The following is a 20,180-nucleotide window of genomic DNA, read 5'->3' as shown; positions in this document are numbered from 1 at the left end:
CGGACACTTGACCCCAGAAGCGTGAGCCCACTTGGGCCGAGCTCCCCCCACCAAAAGAAAATAAAATGTTTTTGCGGAGATAGGGTTTGCGATCAAGAAGTAATTTATCCGTAAACTGACATCCATAAACTATTTAAACTGCAAGAAAATACATATCATGAATGATATTCATGTTTTGCTACTTATTTTGTGTGACCAATGTTCATATTTTGTGGGATATTTTATTTATGGTTTATAGCAAACATATTACGGTTCGTGGATATTCATGGTTTGTGTAAATTTTCATTAATGGTTTGCGGATAATTCACGATTTGAAGCAGATTCACATTTTGACAGTCAGCAACATCTGAAATGTCTTTGGCTAAAAAGGTGAACAACCTTGCTATACCTTACTGAGTCATGGTTCTAGTACAAATTTATTTAGCTGAGTCTCTTGTTGCTGAAGAGAGTATTCAAAAACAGCATTCAGCAGGTTTTTGGTCCATGAAAAGGGGGGATGCGCCCCCCACACCCTCCCCTGGATCTGCCCCTGAGGGAAGCCACGAAGTGATTAGAAAAATTGCACAGTGCAACTTTCTTCCTGCTGTGTTGTTTACGTTTTATGGAAGGATAAGGAAATATTATTTTAAATCAACTCCTTAAACAAATAAAAGTTTGCTAAACACAGGTCTTTCTTTTTTTTTTCTTTAAAGCACGTGACTTCTTGGAAATTCGCGGCTGCCTCCATGTGACTGGTCGTGTTGTGGTCATGTGACAGTAGCTCTTGGAGCGGGTTTATCGCACGTCGGTGGGTCGGTCGGTGTTTTTGTCCTGTGACAGTCAGACAGCATGGCTGGGACACGTCTAGTTTTTGTCCTCTTCTCTCTGTCCGTTGTCTCAGCCGCCGTGTTTTTTAACCCCAAACAGCCCTGTTACGTCCGCAGGGCGAGAACAAACAACTTTGGCCTCAAGTAAGTTTCTCATATGTGTCGTTAACGTTTAAAATGTGCCGTCAGAAGTCTAAATTAACACTGAAAAAAAAATCAGTCTGATGAGCGAAACGGTATTTATGTTACACACTGCTGTACTTAATGTGAAGTGACGTCATGGCTGTATGGAAGCACATTACTGCCTAAATAATGACACTTCTCTGACAGAATGGCTCTGATTTGTAGAGATTAGACAGAATTTTATTAATCCCTTGGGAAGACTCCCTCAGGGAAATTGCGGTGCCTCAGTCACATCCGCCAAAATCTGAGTTCTGATATATATATATATATATATAATTTTTTTTTTTTTTTTTTTTTTGCCCCAGGAGAGCAAATACCACATTTCAGTATCTAGTGTAGTTCCTGAGATACGATTATCTGTAAATTTAGTCAACTTTTTTTGTGACCAAGAGAAACAAATAGTATAAGTACATTAAAATTTTCAGATGGTCCACACACAAGCAAACAGTAGTGATTTATTTACCCTCTAACCCACTTAGTAATAATAATGATGATTTTTAGAGGAAACAACAGCCAGTGCAACATTGGGTTTTGTACAAGAACTGGGTTTCACATCTACTGTCTTTGCTTTGAAAGTCATGTGGCTCAGTGTGTCAGAGGTTGAGGAAGTTATTTCAACTAAAAATTCCCCTCCAGAGAAAGCAGACCTCAAAAAAGCAGGTGATGTTGCACAGTGACACTGTTCAGTCTGTTTAAACACCGTCTGCCTGATCTGAAAATATTTGTCAAACAATTCACAACTTATTACATTTACAAGGATTTGTGGATCACTACATGAACCCATCAATAAACTGATAAACTTCAAAAAAGGATCCATTCATGATGAGCGGTGGCACTGAATAAATCACTTATGGAGATGAAATCAGCATTTATTGAAAATTAAACTCAGAAGTTCTTGTTTTGTGCTGATTTAGATAAACACTGATCAGTCTTTGATTAAAGCCAAACAGAGAACTTGTTTGAAACCACAAATGATTAGTGCTGACTTCCACATGATGACCACGTTTACACTTTTGTTGTATTATTATTCAATCAAGGACCGAGAGAGACTCTTGATATTTTGCCCAGTTTATGTACTATAAAACAATGAAACTTGTTGAGGCCTTCTTTCATATATTTTGAAAACTTGAATCTGGACTTTGATCGCTGTTGTGCAGGAATGAAGGAAGTGATTTAAAAAAAACAATATGTTTGGAGAACAGGTTTTTAATGAACGGTTTTGTCTTCACAGGAAGTCACCCCGTCCTCATGAGACTCTAAATGTCTCTGATCTGCCAAAGGTGTGGGACTGGAGGAACATCAACGGCGTGAACTATGCCAGTACAACTCGAAACCAGCACATTCCGCAGTACTGCGGTTCCTGCTGGGCGCACGGCAGCACCAGCGCCATGGCAGGTATGGTCCACCAGCACCCCCCCCCCCAAACATCAAAAAAAGTTAATTCAGCTCTAGTCCAGACGTGTTTGGGAGGTGTATTTGTTCTTCATTCTGAGGAAACACAGGGGCTTTGTGATGACGAGAAGCTGTTAGCATCTTTTTTTTTCTTTCGTGGCCAGATCGTATCAACATCAAACGCAAAGGGGCGTGGCCCTCTGCTTACCTGTCTGTGCAAAACGTGATTGACTGTGCTGATGCTGGCAGCTGCCATGGCGGCGATCACAGTGGCGTTTGGGCGTACGCTCACACTCATGGCATCCCAGACGAGACGTGTAATAATTATCAGGCTAAAGACCAGGGTGAGTGTTGCTCCGCGTGATGGTTAGTCATGCTTGTGTGTGTCCATGCTGTGCACGCTTTGTGTCCTTGTCAACAGAGTGCAAAGACTTCAATCAGTGTGGCACCTGCTCCACGTTTGGACAGTGTAGCATTGTGAAGAACTACACCCTGTGGAAAGTGGAGGACTACGGCTCTATCAGCGGGAGGGAGAAAATGATGGCCGAGATCTACAAAGGCGGACCAATCAGGTTTGCAGCTCCACGTGGTTCACATACTAATCGATGAAACACCTTAAGTTCAAGGCAAGACAGAGTGCACCACCCTTACATGTCTGACACGGAGTCATGTCCATCCATTTGTTGGGATTCAGTCAAACCATGACGTACGGTTCTGTGTGTGGATCCGACCAAAACTGAACCACTTTATTCATGATTTCAACTCATGACCATATCATCATGTTTAATCCATATTGCTCCAAACAGTTTGAGTTCAAAACTGTGACCTTTATTTTGACCTTTCAAAGTCAGGTCTTGGAGCATGCACCGGTATTGCACATCACCACATCTACAAAACCACAGAACAGTTTTGGGTCCTGGATGGCAACCAGCCAGACAGACAACTAGTCAGTCTCCTCCTTTCAAAAATAGCTGTGCTTTTATTGGATGACTTTTAAAGGTCACCTAGGTGAGAGTAGGAATGAAGATTGACCAGTAGAGCGAGAGCTTCGCCTTTTGGGTCAGCTCCCTTTTCGTCACAACAGTACAGTAGCACGGATGCAACACCGCCCCTGCTGTGCTGATTCTCCGGCCAGTCGCACACTCCATCGTCCCCTCACTCGTGAACAGGACCCCGAGGTACTTGAACTCCTTCACCTGGGGCAAGACCGTATTCCCGACCCGGAGTAGGCAATCCATGTGCAAAACCTCCGTTTGTATACAGATTTCCATCAAAATTTGTTTCCATGTTCCCTTTATGTCATATAACTTACTAAAAATATGTATTTTATGACTTTATTTTGACACAAAATGCGCTTTTTCTCAAAACGTGACCCTGTAGAGAAAAACAAACCCTTCTTCTTTTGTGGCGTGTAATGGCAGCCGGCATCCTTTTTGTTGCACTGCTGCCACCTGCTGCATCAGTCCATCATAGCAGTACTAAATCATCTCGAGTCCAGTGTCTTTCAAGTATTTAAAAAGCCAACATTTCCCCCTCTCACTTGACCTTATGGCTAAAATGCTTCCTATATAAACTTCCTTCAGGCCTTACAATTGACTTCTTTCAGTTTGTATAAACTCAAAAATGACTAGATATATTTTGAGGTATAATTAAATTACTGTGCTAAATACTGTACAGCTATATTCATTGGTTATTTTATTATTTATTTTGAAACTGGTAGCATTTGAAAGCGCTGCAGTGGAGTTTGCATTAATATGCGGTCTTGATATTGTGATGGTCTTTTTTTTTTAACTATTGCATCAGTTTTAAATGACTTAAAAGTGGCAAAAGGCTTAATTGATGAAAGGGTGCAATTGATTTGTTTTATAAGACACACTTGATTTGATAAATACGAGGTCTATTAGATAAGAAACCGACATTTTTTTTTTAACTATATGGATTTGAATGACGTGCGATTACACCAATCACGCTTGAACCCTCGTGCGCATGCGTGAGGTTTTTCACGCGTGTCGGTGACGTCATTTCCCTGTGGGCAGGCCTTGAGTGAGATGTGGTCCCGTCCTCTCGGCTGAATTCCTTTGTTTCACACACTGCTCGAGACGGCGCGCGTTGCTTTATCAAAATTTTTTCTGGACCTGTGAGGAATATCCGAGTGGACACTATTCGAGAAATTAAGCTGGTTTTTGGTGAAAAGCTTAACGGCTGATGAGAGATTATGGGGTGTTTCTGTCGGTGTAAGGACTTCCCACGGAGCGGGACGTCGCGCAGCGCTTCCAGGCGCTGTCGTCAGCCTGTTTCGACCTGAAAACATCCTAATTTAAGGCTTAATTCACCCAGGACGTCGTGAGAGAACAGAGAAGATTCAGAAGAGGCCGGCATGAGGACTTTATGTGGACATTCCACTGTTTAAGGACATTTTTTAATGAAAGACGTGCGCACAAATTCGCTGAGTCGTTTCCATGATGACTCAGCGAATCTGTGTGCGCCGCGACAGGAAAAACACCTCCGTGTTGAAAACCATTTGTAAAATTCAGGCGGCTTTTGATGGCTTTCAACAAGTGAGTAACTGAGAAATTGTTTAACAGCTTGGGCATGTTCCAACTTGTCCGTTAAGGTTTCCAACGGAGGTGTTTTTCCTGTCGCGACCCCCCGCGGTCGGGTCCGGCCCGACATGCGACTCTGCCCGCACGTTCTTTCATTACAAAATGTCCGTTACCAATGGAATGTTCGAATAAACTCCTCATGCCGACTTCTTCTGAAAGTTCTCTGTTCTCTGACGACTTCCTGGGTCAACAGAGCCTGAAATGTGGAAGTTATCAACTTGAAACGGTGAGACGCTGCCGCCTCGAAGCGCAGATCGCCGTCAGGCACCATGGGCCGTCCTTCCGGCGACACTACCAGACCAAAATCTCTCATCAGCCGTTAAAATTTTTACTGAAAACCAGCTGAATTTATCGAATGGTGTCCACTCAGTTGTGCCTTACAGTTTTGAAAAAATTTTGATCAAACAAAGCAGCAGTCTCTGAGCCATTCCTAAACAATGAAAAAAAAATCGACGAGCGGGTGGGCCACTCCTCACTCAAAGACTGCCCGCAGGTGAATGACGTAACCAACAGGCGTGAAAAAACTCTTGCATGCCCACGAGGGTTCAAGCATGTCTGATGTAATCACACGTGATTCAAATCCATATGGTTTTTGAAAAAAATAATAAGGTTGGATACTTTTCTAATAGACCTCGTATAGAATGAAAACAATGAAAGCAGAATTCAAGTCAGTTAATGCAGACAGTCAGTCCATTTGTGGAAACTTGTTACAGACAATACATACAAGATAGAAAATAAATTTTAATGAAATTAAGACTTGAGCCATATTTTGTTCCAATATAAGAGTCAAATACCACTGTGTTTTAAACCAAGAAAAACTGACCAAAGTGTAGCCCGACACCTGCCCTGCTATGAATACGGCCGGACACTGGCCTCCATTTTAGAGTGAGATTTCCCACTCCTAAACGACCTATAGAAGGAATCGTGATGATGTCACACTCTGGGCGGGGCCCACACTGGTAGGCAGAAAACTCTTCTGCAGCCACTGACTGTGCGCACTCCGTGATCCATCACATGCTGACAGATCAGCGCTGTGCATAAAAAACGCATCACATCCAGCTGGATGATAATCCATTTGAAAGATTTTCACTTTGCAAGCATTTAGCCTCAAGGATCGGATGTGGTTTGGCTCAGAATTGTGTCCAGTAGAGGTGGTAGATGAGATCACATGAGCTCACCCTCTGTTCAAACTCATCACATTAAAAATAACCCCCCCCCCCTTCTGTTCTTTTTTCTTTTGGTTTTCTCTGAAGTTATGAGTGCTGCAAACTAGTAAATCCCTTCGATTTTGCAGACACAAAGTGAACAGAAAGTGTAAAGTTGGGCTCACCGGTGTCAAAATGACTGTAAGCCGCGGAAGAAATAAAACCAGAGAGAAGAAACGCAGAGGCGACTGTCCAAGAACCCATGGTTCTGTTCTAACTGGTCTGGTGGCTTTCAGGTTGTTAAAATGTATGAATACACCAGTGGTGGGCACAGTTCCGATAAGCGATAATTATCAAAGATAATGTTTTCATTATCGGATTATCTTTTCAGATAACTTTGAGAACCATTATCGGACTAATTATCTTTCGATAAATTTTAGTCCGATAATTTTTAGACTGTTAACGTGGTAAACAAAGCTGAACAGCTACAAACTCTTATAAAATTTAAAATCAGTTGAGCACCTACCTGTTAAATGTTTTGTAATAGATGTGTAGTTCTACTCTCTGCAAACAGAGAAGAGCTGCTTCTAGAAGAAACCACTCTATCCTCTGTAGGCAAAGAAAACTGGTCACAAAAAAAACCCTCATTTCTTTTAACCCCATACTGATACGAGGGCAATATCAGCCAAGTCATCCAGAGGCATACATTTTTAACTTACGGTTCAAATTTTAACTAAACTAATTTCGGACAAGTTATTTAAATTAACATCACGTCTGAAGTTTCATAAAGTGAAAATATCAGATATATGTTTTAGTTTTAAAGTAATGCACTAATTTTTAAGGTTTTAGTGTGGACATGCTGTGTCCAGGTGCATTATGGGTATGATAGGGTAATCTCAGTACGTTCACGACATGAGAAATGCATTTGAGACACTCTGATCAGGCTCCACAGACAACAGCATTAAACTCTAGTGCCTAAAACTCTCGTGAATATATTCTCTGGGTTTATAGACGTTATTGTGTTTGCGTTTATTAAATTCCACGCATCTTAAACGTAGCAGACACAGATTATCTGGAATTTTGTTTTGGCAAGGTTTCAAGGTCTCTGCCATCTACTGGCCAGTAGTGTTCATGGCAGTATTGGCCCTGAAGCTGGGCTGATATTTTCAATCATTGTACTTGGTTCCAGCTCAAACTGTACACAGAACCGCATGGTGTAAAAGTTCAGAGCGCACAATTTATGTTCTCACACACATTATACGTTCAAAAACCACACGTCGGACTCGTGTTTCCAGAAGCAAAACGTAAACAGAAGCATTTTTTTTTCAAACTTAATTTACAAAAACTCTCGATGGGAGACATCAAAGTTTAAAAACAAAACAAAAAAAAAATTACAGGACAGGTCTGCAGTGTTTGCACAGGCACAGTGCGAGAGGTTGGACGCTTGTAGTGCTTCAGCAGCAGGATACCCTCATGACGGCCAACCAGAATATCAAACAGGTTTGATTTTCATCTGACCATACGATCGCTGATCAGGAGGTGGTCGTGAGATGTGAAACGCAGCTCATTACTCCATGTACACTAAACGATGCAGGACGCATGATTAACCTGAAACTCGGTGCGATCCAAAAAAATTCTCGCACAAATGAAAAATCTGCTGAAAAAAGGCCAAAACGCACACTGGCACCAGTAGATTCATTACAGTAGAAGTCTTTTGGAAAGCGCTGTAACTAGGTTTAAGGACATGATTCCTTCTTTGTTATGTTCTCCAATGCCATATACCAACACAGTGCAGAGTAGCTACCTAAACTCTGTGAGTGAGATAGATTATCTCATCAATAGTTTTACATCCTCATTGAGCACAACTTTGGTGCTGTAGCTCCTCTGAAAAAGAGAGCCTTAAATCAGAAGTGTCTGACTCCGTGGTATAACTCACAAACTCGCAGCTTAAAGCAGATAACCCGTAAGTTGGAGAGGAAATGGCGTCTCACTAATTTACAACCCCTGGCAAAAATTATGGAATCACCGGCCTCAGAGGATGTTCATTCAGTTGTTTAATTTTGTAGAAAAAAAGCAGATCACAGACATGACACAAAACTAAAGTCATTTCAAATGGCAACTTTCTGGCTTTAAGAAACACTATAAGAAATCAAGAAAAAAAGATTGTGGCAGTCAGTAATGGTTACTTTTTTAGACCAAGCAGAGGAAAAAAATATGGAATCACTCAATTCTGAGGAACAAATTATGGAATCACCCTGTAAATTTTCATCCCCCAAATTAACACCTGCATCAAATCAGATCTGCTCATTGACATTGACCCTATGCCATGACATTGACCCTATGTGTCTTTTTGCAAGGAATGTTTTTGCAGTTTTTGCTCTATGGCAAGATGCATTATCATCTTGAAAAATGATATCATCCCCAAACATCCTTTCAATTGTCCAAAATATCAACGTAAACTTGTGCATTTATTGATGATGTAATGACAGCCATCTCCCCAGTGCCTTTACCTGATATGCAGCCCCATATCATCAATGACTGTGGAAATTTACATGTTCTCTTCAGGCAGTCATCTTTATAAATCTCATTGGAAAGGCACCAAACAAAAGTTCCAGCATCATCACCTTGCCCAATGCAGATTCGAGATTCATCACTGAATATGACTTTCATCCAGTCATCCACAGTCCACAATTGCTTTTCCTTAGCCCATTGTAACCTTGTTTTTTTTTCTGTTTAGGTGTTAATGATGCCTTTCGTTTTCTGTATGTAAATCCCATTTCCTTTAGGCGGTTTCTTACAGTTCGGTCACAGACGTTGACTCCAGTTTCCTCCCATTCGTTCCTCATTTGTTTTGTTGTACATTTTTCGATTTTTGAGACATATTGCTTTAAGTTTTCTGTCTTGACGCTTTGATGTCTTCCTTGGTCTACCAGTATGTTTGCCTTTAACATCCTTCCCATGTTGTTTGTATTTGGTCCAGAGTTTAGACACAGCTGACTGTGAACAACCAACATCTTTTGCAACATTGCGTGATGATTTACTCTCTTTTAAGAGTTTGATAATCCTCTCCTTTGTTTCAGTTGACATCTCTTGTGTTGGAGCCATGATTCATGTCAGTCCACTTGGTGCAACAGCTCTCCAAGGTGTGTTCACTCCTTTTTAGATGCAGACTAATGAGCAGATCTGATATGATGCAGGTGTTAGTTTTGGGGATGAAAATTTACAGGGTGATTCCATAATTTTTTCCTCAGAATTGAGTGATTCCATATTTTTTCCTCTGCTTGGTCTAAAAAAGTAACCGTTACTGACTGCCACAATCTTTTTTTCTTGATTTCTTATAGTGTTTCTTAAAGCCAGAAAGTTGCCATTTGAAATGACTTTAGTTTTGTGTCATGTCTGTGATCTGCTTTTTTTCTACAAAATTAAACAACTGAATGAACATCCTCCGAGGCCGGTGATTCCATAATTTTTGCCAGGGGTTGTAGAAGATCTTCACTTAGCCTGGAAAGAGAGTCTGTTGCACTATAAAAAAGCCCTCCGTAAAGCTAGGACATCTTACTACTCATCACTAATTGAAGAAAATAAGAACAACCCCAGGTTTCTTTTCAGCACTGTAGCCAGGCTGACAAAGAGTCAGAGCTCTATTGAGCTGAGTATTCCTTTAACTAGTAATGACTTCATGACTTTCTTTGCTAATAAAATTTTAACTATTAGAGAAAAAATTACTCATAACCATCCCAAAGACATATCGTTATCTTTGGCTGCTTTCAGTAATGCTGGTATTTGGTTAGACTCTTTCTCTCCGATTGTTCTGTCTGAGTTATTTTCATTAGTTACTTCCTCCAAACCATCAACATGTCTTAGACCCCATTCCTACCAGGCTGCTCAAGGAAGCCCTACCATTAATTAATGCTTCGATCTTAAATATGATCAATCTATCTTTATTAGTTGGCTATGTACCACAGGCTTTTAAGGTGGCAGTAATTAAACCATTACTTAAAAAGCCATCACTTGACCCAGCTATCTTAGCTAATTATAGGCCAATCTCCAACCTTCCTTTTCTCTCAAAGATTCTTGAAAGGGTAGTTGTAAAACAACTAACTGATCATCTGCAGAGGAATGGTCTATTTGAAGAGTTTCAGTCAGGCTTTAGAATTCATCATAGTACAGAAACAGCATTAGTGAAGGTTACAAATGATCTTCTTATGGCCTCAGACAGTGGACTCATCTCTGTGCTTGTCCTGTTAGACCTCAGTGCTGCTTTTGATACTGTTGACCATAAAATTTTATTACAGAGATTAGAGCATGCCATAGGTATTAAAGGCACTGCGCTGCAGTGGTTTGAATCATATTCATCTAATAGATTACAATTTGTTCATGTAAATGGTGAGTCTTCTTCACAGACTAAGGTTAATTATAGAGTTCCACAAGGTTCTGTGCTAGGACCAATTTTATTCACTTTATACATGCTTCCCTTAGGCAGTATTATTAGAAAGCATTGCTTAAATTTTCATTGTTACGCAGATGATACCAAGCTTTATCTATCCATCAAGCCAGAGGACACACACCAATTAGTTAAACTGCAGGAATGTCTTACAGACATAAAGACATGGATGACCTCTAATTTCCTGCTTTTAAATTCAGATAAAACTGAAGTTATTGTACTTGGCCCCACAAATCTTAGAAACATGGTGTCTAACCAGATCCTTACTCTGGATGGCATTACCCTGACGTCTAGTAATACTGTGAGAAATGTTGGAGTCATTTTTGATCAGGATATGTCCTTCAATGCGCATATTAAGCAAATATGTAGGACTGCTTTTTTGCATTTGCGCAATATCTCTAAAATTAGAAAGGTCTTGTCTCAGAGTGATGCTGAAAAACTAATTCATGCATTTATTTCCTCTAGGCTGGACTATTGTATTTCATTATTATCAGGTTGTCCTAAAAGTTCCCTGAAAAGCCTTCAGTTAATTCAAAATGCTGCAGCTAGAGTACTGACGGGGACTAGAAGGAGAGAGCATATTTCACCCATATTGGCCTCTCTTCATTGGCTTCCTGTTAATTCTAGAATAGAATTTAAAATTCTTCTTCTTACTTATAAGGTTTTGAATAATCAGGTCCCATCTTATCTTAGGGACCTCATAGTACCATATCACCCAATAGAGCGCTTCGCTCTCAGACTGCAGGCTTACTTGTAGTTCCTAGGGTTTTTAAGAATAGAATGGGAGGCAGAGCCTTGAGCTTTCAGGCTCCTCTCCTGTGGAACCAGCTCCCAATTCGGATCAGGGAGACAGACACCCTCTCTACTTTTAAGATTAGGCTTAAAACTTTCCTTTTTGCTAACACTTATAGTTAGGGCTGGATCAGGTGACCCTGAACCATCCCGTAGTTACGCTGCTATAGACTTAGACTGCTGGGGGTTCCCATGATGCACTGAGTGTTTCTTTCTCTTTTTGCTCTGTATGCACCACTCTGCATTTAATCATTAGTGATTGATCTCTGCTCTCTTCCACAGCATGTCTTTTTCCTGATTCTCTCCCCTCAGCCCCAACCAGTCCCAGCAGAAGACTGCCCCTCCCTGAGCCTGGTTCTGCTGGAGGTTTCTTCCTGTTAAAAGGGAGTTTTTCCTTCCCACTGTCGCCAAGTACTTGCTCACAGGGGGTCGTTTTGACCGTTGGGGTTTTTCTGTAATTATTGTATGGCTTTTGCCTTACAATACAAAGCGCCTTGGGGCAACTGTTTGTTGTGATTTGGCGCTATATAAATAAAATTGATTTGATTTGATTTAGATCATGGCAGTGTTCTATTTATTTTGACACCGGTTATATCAGACAATTATCTAATTACAACTTCGCTTTTTTGTTTGGTTGTTTTTTTTTTGTTTTTTTGAAAATGCCTTTTTTCAAATAAAAAATGGCATATTTTACAAAACCACATTTATCTGTAAACACCAACACGTGACACACCTCACATTAACGTGTTGGTTTACACAGAATGAATGAGTCAACTAATCAGTGTTAGCGGAGGCACATTTTACCCAGAATGCCATCTGTCTGTGTTTGTTACAAAACTTCAGAATTAGTGCATTATTCAACATTAAAAGATATATGTTAACTTTGCACAAATGACAGAATTGACATTAATGGAGTTAGTCTATCAGTATTCATTTTATTTTCACCAAACCATAAGTCAGCATTGCTTTATTTTCCAAGACCTCCGCCTGACGGCAGGGCTGTCATTGAGTAGAGAGTTGAGCTTTGTGGCTACTCTCAGCTGCGTTTGTGCTGGAGGCCATGTAGTAAAATGGAACTTCCAGCAGGGGGCAGGACGCCCAAAGACAGCAGCGCTAACTGATTGTTTGAGTCTGTCATCGCCTTTGATGCTTTCAGAAGTGATCGTGGTGTTAAAGTCAAAATCAACTTGTTAGTAGTTGCAAGTGTACCAGAGACAATACTGGAATTTATCAATTATCTGTAACTTCCGATACATTTTTGGGTGGTTTTTCGTTTTAACTTTATCAAAGATAACTTTTCAGTTATCTGATTATCTGTTTTAATAATTTTTTGGTTATCTGTGCCCATCACTGCTCTCAAATTGTTATGGATGGGCTGATTTTGTGTTTTTGGATCTTTTTGGTTATTTTATTTGTGGTAAGTCGTGTGATCCACAGAGGTGCATGTAATCAATGTGTGGGTGTATATAATTAAAGCAGCCGCTTTATTGTTTGTTTGTTTTTTTTTTTTTGGTTACAGATAAACCTTTGGCTCGTTGTTTTTCCTCCCATCATTTTTTTTTTCCAATCTTGCATACACACATAACTGCTGCATTTAATGACTCTATAACACAGGTTAACTGCAGTCTGACGCACAAGGCGCACACTGGCCGGACTCTGCGGGAGTGTCTTTTTTGGACCACGTTTAAAAAGTTCCTCACTTTCAAAGCATGTCCTGTTGCTGCACTCAGCCCATAGAGAGGGGACCAGACAGCAGAAAGAGCTCAGACATCGACATCTGCAGCAGCAGGCTGATAACAGTGATCCCTCACATGACGACTGATAAAATAATTGTATGCTTCCAAACCTGAAATCCTTCATGGTCGTCGTCTCCAAGATTTAATTTCTCACAATATCGCTTTTGATCTTCGAGATTAAGAGTTGACACGTAGTCTGAAGTCATCTTCCTGTGTGTTTTCTCACTGCATCTGCTTGGAGTCTGGAGTTTTCTGCCTACAGTCTGTGTGCACATGTGCAGGAAAGGTGGAATAACAGCGATCCCTTCTATAGGAGAGCAGCGCTGGAATTCCCTCTCCTAAATAACCAATAGGAGAGCAGTGCTCGCGCCAAATCAATGTCAGGCTGACGCCTCAGCAGTGTCTCAGCTGCCAACCAATCACAGGCTAGGAGAGAGAGACTAGTATATGGCCCAATTCAGGGCCGGTTGTCAAGCTAGCCAAAGTGCTCTCAGAATGCGTCAAATTGCACAAATTTTTTTCAAACTTTCCAGGAGGGCATGCCCCCAGACCCCCCAAGGGGACCACGTCCTGTCCACTCACAGAAAATGTTCAGTCAAAAAATTTTCAGTTACTTGCACCCATAGAATCAATCCCAGGACCTCTTTGTTGTGAGACAACAGTGCTAACCACAACCACCATGCCGCCTGACTTTTAACATCCTTTTCACAAATCAAATCATGTCTCTGGCTGACTTATGTGGAATGCTTATTTGAGAAAGTGATTAAAGATGCACTTTTGGTCACTATTAAATACCAACAGTGGCCACCATTCTGTTGTTCCTGTAACCTTTGAAATTGCCTTACCTTTTAAAGGACGTCACACCAAAATCATAACTTAGGTTTAGGATATTGGTGTCCATCCGATGATACACCAGGATTACTCTGTACAATTCCGTGACCGGTCTAAAAGTATACGGCATTCGCAACAAACGGCTATGGAGACTACCACAAACAAAGTACTCGTGAGTACTCGTTTTTCCGAGTGTTTCCAACAGCGTATATAGCTTTCAGGAAACTGTCCCAGCAAGTGCTTGAATGGAATGTAGCTGCTAACGTTAAGAATAATTGCAAAGTTTACATAAGTGTGATGTCATGTTGTGATGGATCATTTTTCAGTGATAACTGTTTTTGATACAGTCACAGTAAAAGCAGCAGCCACACTCCATGTAGTGTATGTGCACAGTCATCATGAATGCAGCCTGTTAAAAACAGTTTCTGCTAGAGGCTCAGCTTTGTGCACACTTGTAAGGGTTGTCATTTATATAACTGTGAAAAATCTAAGAAATACATCTTTGTGATCAGACAGCCTGAAAAATAACAGTGTTCCACATGCATTTTCACAGTCAGAGCTATAAGAGTTAAACCAGCGTGCTGGTCCAACAGACTCTCTCAAAGTAAAATAATAATAACAAAGCCTACCAGCTCCACTGGGAGAACAAAATACAAGAAGGAAAACCCATCAAAGAATTCATCACGCACGATCGCCAGCCAGAGAACAAAGTCCAGGTCCATGCCATCAAATAAGTCCTCACGTACGGATCATGTGCAATTGCTGCCCAGAGAACAATGTCCCACAGTAGCTCCATTAGCTCCTCAGAAAGTTCTCTCACGATTCTGGCACGTTGGATAGAAAGTCCATGATCCCCTGAAAATAATGTATTCTGACTTTGTCCATTGTGAGAAATATATCTGCGTGTTCAGGCAGCCTGTAAAAACTGGCTGCCTGATTCATAATCTGACAGACAATTTCCCTGAGGGAGTCTAGACTGAAAATGAAGAGGTTCGGGGTGACGTGTGTCATCTCCTCTCTGTACATCCTCTGTAAATCTGAGCCATCACTTTCGAATGAAAACTCAGAAGCTTAGTTATTGGACGTAGAAACATTCATTTCCCTCTGTCAGTCAACAGGATGTTTATGCTTATCCTAAAATGTACATCATGCTGAGAAATGCAGAGTAAGGTGTATTTTTCCGGAAATGCTCACAGCGCAGGAGGGATAATAAGCAATAGTCTATCTGCCCACGGATGTGTTGCTAACAGAGATCCTTTGAGCTCAAACTCAAAATCTTAACAGTTTGGAGCCAATATGAATGAAACATGGTTGAAGGGTTGTGTGTTGGTAAAAGATAAGTGGTTCAGTTCTACTATCACTAGCAACATTATGACTGATAAAATTCAGGCGGCCTACTTTGGCTGCAGCCTGAAGGTGCTTTATTTCCACCAGTCCGATGACGTGTAACCACCGCCATCATGCCTTCAGTTGCTGATTTCAGTATTTTTTTTTTATTTTGCAGCTGTGGGATTATGGCCACAGACAAACTGGATGCATACACCGGAGGAGTCTACTCAGAGTATGTGGAGGATCCATCCATCAATCACATTGTGTCAGTGGCAGGATGGGGAGTCGAGGATGGCGTTGAATACTGGGTTGTACGCAACTCCTGGGGAGAGCCTTGGGTAAGTCCTTGTTATAAAAGAAACAGATGAGTGCTGAGTCTCAGCTTGTCTTCACATGAGCTTTCTTAGAGCTACAAAGTGTAGGATGTAGTGCCATCTAGTGGTGAGGCTACAGATTGCATCACCATTGCTGATCACAATATCGCGCTTCCCTTCTTTTGCCTCTTTGGCAACGGGAATTTAACCTGCCTTGTCTTCTCTTGTGATACACAATATATATGATCCTCCATGTCACAAAAATGAGGGTTCTTAAACTTTAGCCTGCACTGGCAACCAGTAGAATGTAGGGGAGCAACCTCTGATTCCTCTTTCTAACATTCTTCTGGCCATGCGGCAATATGCAAAAGGTGGACCAAGTATGTCCCTTTTGGGGTACTGTAGCAATATGGCGTCCTCCATGAGGAGGCCCACTCCCCAGTAGATATGAAGGCCTCATTTTAAGTTTATGAAAACACATTGATTTATTGTTGCATGTAATTATACACTAATGGATGGTTATGATTGCTTTATTCCTTTTCTGTTAATAAACAGCCTTAAATCTTACACACTGTAACTTTAAAGTTGACTTGTAGCAAAATCATCTTTCCATGAAGGTTTTCCAGGAATCACTGGATTTCTTGACTTGGAATGTAGTGTTTTATACCTGATGATACGTTGACATGTCGTGTTTGACTGACAGGCCATCTTAAAGAAAACACTATTGTTAAATGCTGACGACTACTCCTGTTAGCAATTTTTTTTAATGGCCCATCACTACACAAATGTTTCATGCTAGGGCAAACAATATCTAAATGGCACAGACCTGATTCGGAATTCTGATAATTCCTAGCAACTTGTCATACTCAGTTGCATTTCATGATATGTCTTATATTTGCTAATTACATTTAAAGAACGTTTTCACCCTTCATTGTCTAAAGCTACTGATCCTTCTATGACAAACTAATGCAACTTCACCCTAGTACTCCTTACAAGGTGACAGTCTTCATTTATAAACATACACCCTGTTCAGTTAAAATCCAATCATACAGTAGTTTTCTTCACTCATTTTTGATGTTTAATCTAAAGGCCTGGAGGAGATAAAATGTAACTTTTCTGTCTGAACTGTGTTCTGTTGGGCAAATTATGATTTACATGAAGCATCAAGAAATAAATTTTGTGAAGTACTTTACCCAGTTAGGTCTGCAGTTCACAAAATGTCCAGTCGCCCTCCGTAGTGGAGCGGTTAGATTTTGTGAATTATTTGTGATCTGTTATTGTAACCATCCTTCTCCTCAGGGTGAGAAAGGTTGGCTCAGGATTGTGACCAGTGCCTACAAGGGAGGAAGTGGAAGCAAATACAACCTGGCAGTGGAGGAGGACTGCTTGTACGGAGACCCGATTGTCTCCAAATCGTACTTCTAGAGAGAACCAGTGCTCTCCACATCTGGATTAGAGCTCATGCATTTGTTAATTTCTGCTTTCAAACTGTAGAAAAGGGAACTGTTTTTATTGAAAATTAGGAATGCTCAGATTTCAGGGAAAAAGTTATCACGGGTGGAATCAAGACCTGAAGATTTTATGAATATTTTATTTTTATAGGTTTAAGATTTTAGAAGTATTGTTTATGCTGTGCTAATGAGTGTATATGTGTTTTCTTCACTATGGAAATCCTACGCACTGGATGACAGAGGGTAGAAATGATTTTCATCTCAAGAACTGCCGACTTCTCAAAGCCAAAGAACAGCTCTCACTAAAGCACTGAATGTTTTTAATGTCTGGCCTTAATGCACTAAATCTTATTTTTTATGATCAATAACTTAACATTTAGTTAAAACATGTCTTTAAGTTCATAACGTCATATTTTCTTGATCCGATTTTATTGTAATGATTTTATTTTGTTCAAATGGCCTGAAAAAATGAGAACATTAAGTTACTGAAAGTGGACTCCCAATAAAGACATTAACCCCCAAACTCAATTTTCTTTTGTTCCCCTTGGCCCTACCCCTAGCCTTTTAAAACAAGGGGTACGGCGAAGGGGTATGCCTCTAGCCCTATGAATTGAGACACCCCTCTGCCTTAGGAGGAAAAAAAAAAAACCTGCCTGTGTCAAACTGCCGTCTTCACTGTTCACTGGCAACCAAAATGCAACTTATTGCAGTAGCCTGTTTGCTCTTTTTATTTTCTCGCCTTTCTGTGTAAATGCAAAGAAATAGAAGTCACAGATTTCTTTGACACATCGCAATCGTGTCATGTTAATGTAATTAATTTGTAATTTATAATAAATAATAATTAATAATAGTAATATTGTTTAATCATTACTTTATTGATTAATTAAACACTTGAAATATATCAGTCTGTGTGCAATGAATATATACAAGTTTCACTTTTTAGAAAATTCTTTTTATTGTGTTTTTCTTATAATGAACAAAAACAAGAACAAAAGAACAACTCCCCTCCCCACGGCACCAGTGACTTACAAACAAAAAAATATATTGATCTGCAATAAGACAGCAGACAAACCAAAGCAAAAATAAATAAATAAATACAATAATTTTGAAAACAGATAAGCAAACAGACAAATAGAAAGATAGGGTGAAAAATTAAAATAAATTAAAAAATCATCGACATTACAGTCCTGGTTGTTTCAAAGATTCAATGAGACATCCTTCTTGACAACAACACAGAAAAGACTCCGATTACAACAACTGACACATCCCAGCCATCAGACAATTAAAGCAGAATCCATTTCTCCAACTGTCCTCAGAACTGGTTGCCAAATAGTCCTAAATTTTTTTTGAGTTGCCCTGTAAAGAGTAACGGATGTGCTCCAAGGTCAGATGATACATGAGATCGGCAACCCAGTGTTTAAATGTGGGCGGATTTATCCTTCCATTTTGTAAGAATTAATCGTCTTGCCAACAGAGTTGCAAACGCAATCATTGCTTTACTCCCAGCATTTAGTCTCAGTTTGGGTGATATCACCCCAAAGATTACTGTGATAGCGGATGGTTCAATGTGAGTTTTTAAGACAAGTAAGAAGAACTTAAAGATTGACTTCCAAAATTCGGCCAGCTTTGAGCAACTCCAGAACATGTGAGTTAGAGTGCCAGACTCTGAACGACAACGGTCGCATGTATCATCCAAATTATGTTGTATTTGAGCAAGTTTGACCTTAGACCAATGTAGGCGATGGACTACTTTAAATTGAATAACCCTGTGTCTTTGACAAATTGAGGATAGGTGTATAGCATCAAGCGCATCTTGCCACTCGTCATCAGACATTAAGTTCTTCTTCCCACTTAGATTTCAATATGTCTAAGGGTTTTAAATTATATGAGCTAATTAATGAGTACACTTTGCCAATAGTTTCTTTGAGCAGGGGGGGGCATCCTGAAGATTTTATCTGATAGAGATTCTACTGGAAGTGATGGGAAAAATTTGAAATTAGTTGAAATAAAACTACGGAGCTGGAGATATCTAAAAAATGTGAGCGAGGAATACTGTACTGTGTTACTAAATATTCAAAAGTCACAAAAGTACCATTCAAATACAAATCTTTAGCCCTCTTTACTCCATTATCGACCCAGAGTTTAAAAGCTTTATCTGTTAGCGAGAGTTTGAACATATTATTCCTTACTAATGGGGTGTCTTTTAACATATCTGTCAGGGAAAATGCACGATGAAACTGGTTCCATATTACTGTATAAGGACAAAGGTTCCGGAGGAGGTAATTTTGAACATGCTAATGCATTTAGAGAGACAAGTGAACATGAAGCATGTTCGAGTTGTAACCACTTTGGACCGCAGTCACCCTGAGGTAAATGAATCCAGTGCAATACATTTTTTATATTAGCAGCCCAGTAGTAATACTGAAAAATGGGTAGGGACAGTCCACCGTGCAAACGGTGACATAATGTTTTTTTGTTTTTAATTATGGGGGTCTTTTTGTTCCAAATAAAAGTAGATATAAGCTTATTAATTGAGGGGAAAAAAGATTTTGTTAGAAAAAAGGGAATACATTGGAAAAGAAACAAAAAACGTGGCATAACATTCATTTTCACAACATTTATTCTACCTCCTAAAGAAAGTGGTATCAGATTCCAACGATCCAGGTTTTGTTTTTAGGCTATTCAAAAGCGGAAGAAAGTTTGCTTGATACAGGTCTTCAAACCTCTAAGTCACCCATATACCTAAATATTTAATTCTATACTGACTTATTCTAATTGGGAGAGACAGTGAGTGGAGCGAAGCCAGCTGACAAGTAGAACCAACTGGCATGAGTTCACTTTTCTGCAAGCTTATTTTATAACCTGATAATTTTCCATACAATTTAAGCAGATCCAGTGCTTTTGGTAAAGTTACAACTGGGTCATTTCCATACAAAAGGGTGATTCTTTAACTACGGGCACTATTGGCCTTGTAAATGTAATTTCCACCACACCATTGCCTTACAATATAAAGCGCCTTGGGGCAACTGTTTGTTGTGATTTGGCGCTATATACATGTGCTCTGATGTCACTGTTTATCTCCATAGAAACTACCCAAACAATCTTTCATACAAACTGTTTAGGGACATTACAGTGTTGTGGTGGAAATTACAGC

The 20,180-nt window shown here is 40.1% G+C and overlaps 1 protein-coding gene across 1 annotated transcript; it reads left to right on the top strand.

Annotated features, from left to right (window-relative positions):
- Positions 1-771: 771 nt before the first annotated feature.
- ctsz (cathepsin Z) lies at positions 772-17,542 on the top strand. The gene is made up of 6 exons (XM_034166852.1): positions 772-950; positions 2,221-2,384; positions 2,546-2,725; positions 2,803-2,953; positions 15,437-15,599; positions 16,875-17,542. Exons 1-6 carry the CDS (start codon positions 829-831, stop codon positions 16,998-17,000), a joined length of 906 nt encoding a protein of 301 aa, XP_034022743.1. The 5' UTR covers positions 772-828; the 3' UTR covers positions 17,001-17,542.
- Positions 17,543-20,180: the final 2,638 nt, after the last annotated feature.

Source organism: Thalassophryne amazonica, chromosome 3 (genome assembly GCF_902500255.1).
Source record: "Thalassophryne amazonica chromosome 3, fThaAma1.1, whole genome shotgun sequence".
NCBI classification, from domain to species: domain Eukaryota; kingdom Metazoa; phylum Chordata; class Actinopteri; order Batrachoidiformes; family Batrachoididae; genus Thalassophryne; species Thalassophryne amazonica.
Note: the sequence above shows the minus strand (reverse complement) of the source record. Positions and strands in the feature narration are given on the sequence as shown.

Coding starts and splice junctions, on each gene's coding strand:
- ctsz (XM_034166852.1), top strand. CDS start 829: ATGGCTGGGACACGTCTAGTTTTTGTCCTCTTCTCTCTGTCCGTTGTC. Junction 951..2,220: donor ACAAACAACTTTGGCCTCAA/GTAAGTTTCTCA, acceptor TTGTCTTCACAG/GAAGTCACCCCGTCCTCATG. Junction 15,600..16,874: donor ACTCCTGGGGAGAGCCTTGG/GTAAGTCCTTGT, acceptor CCTTCTCCTCAG/GGTGAGAAAGGTTGGCTCAG.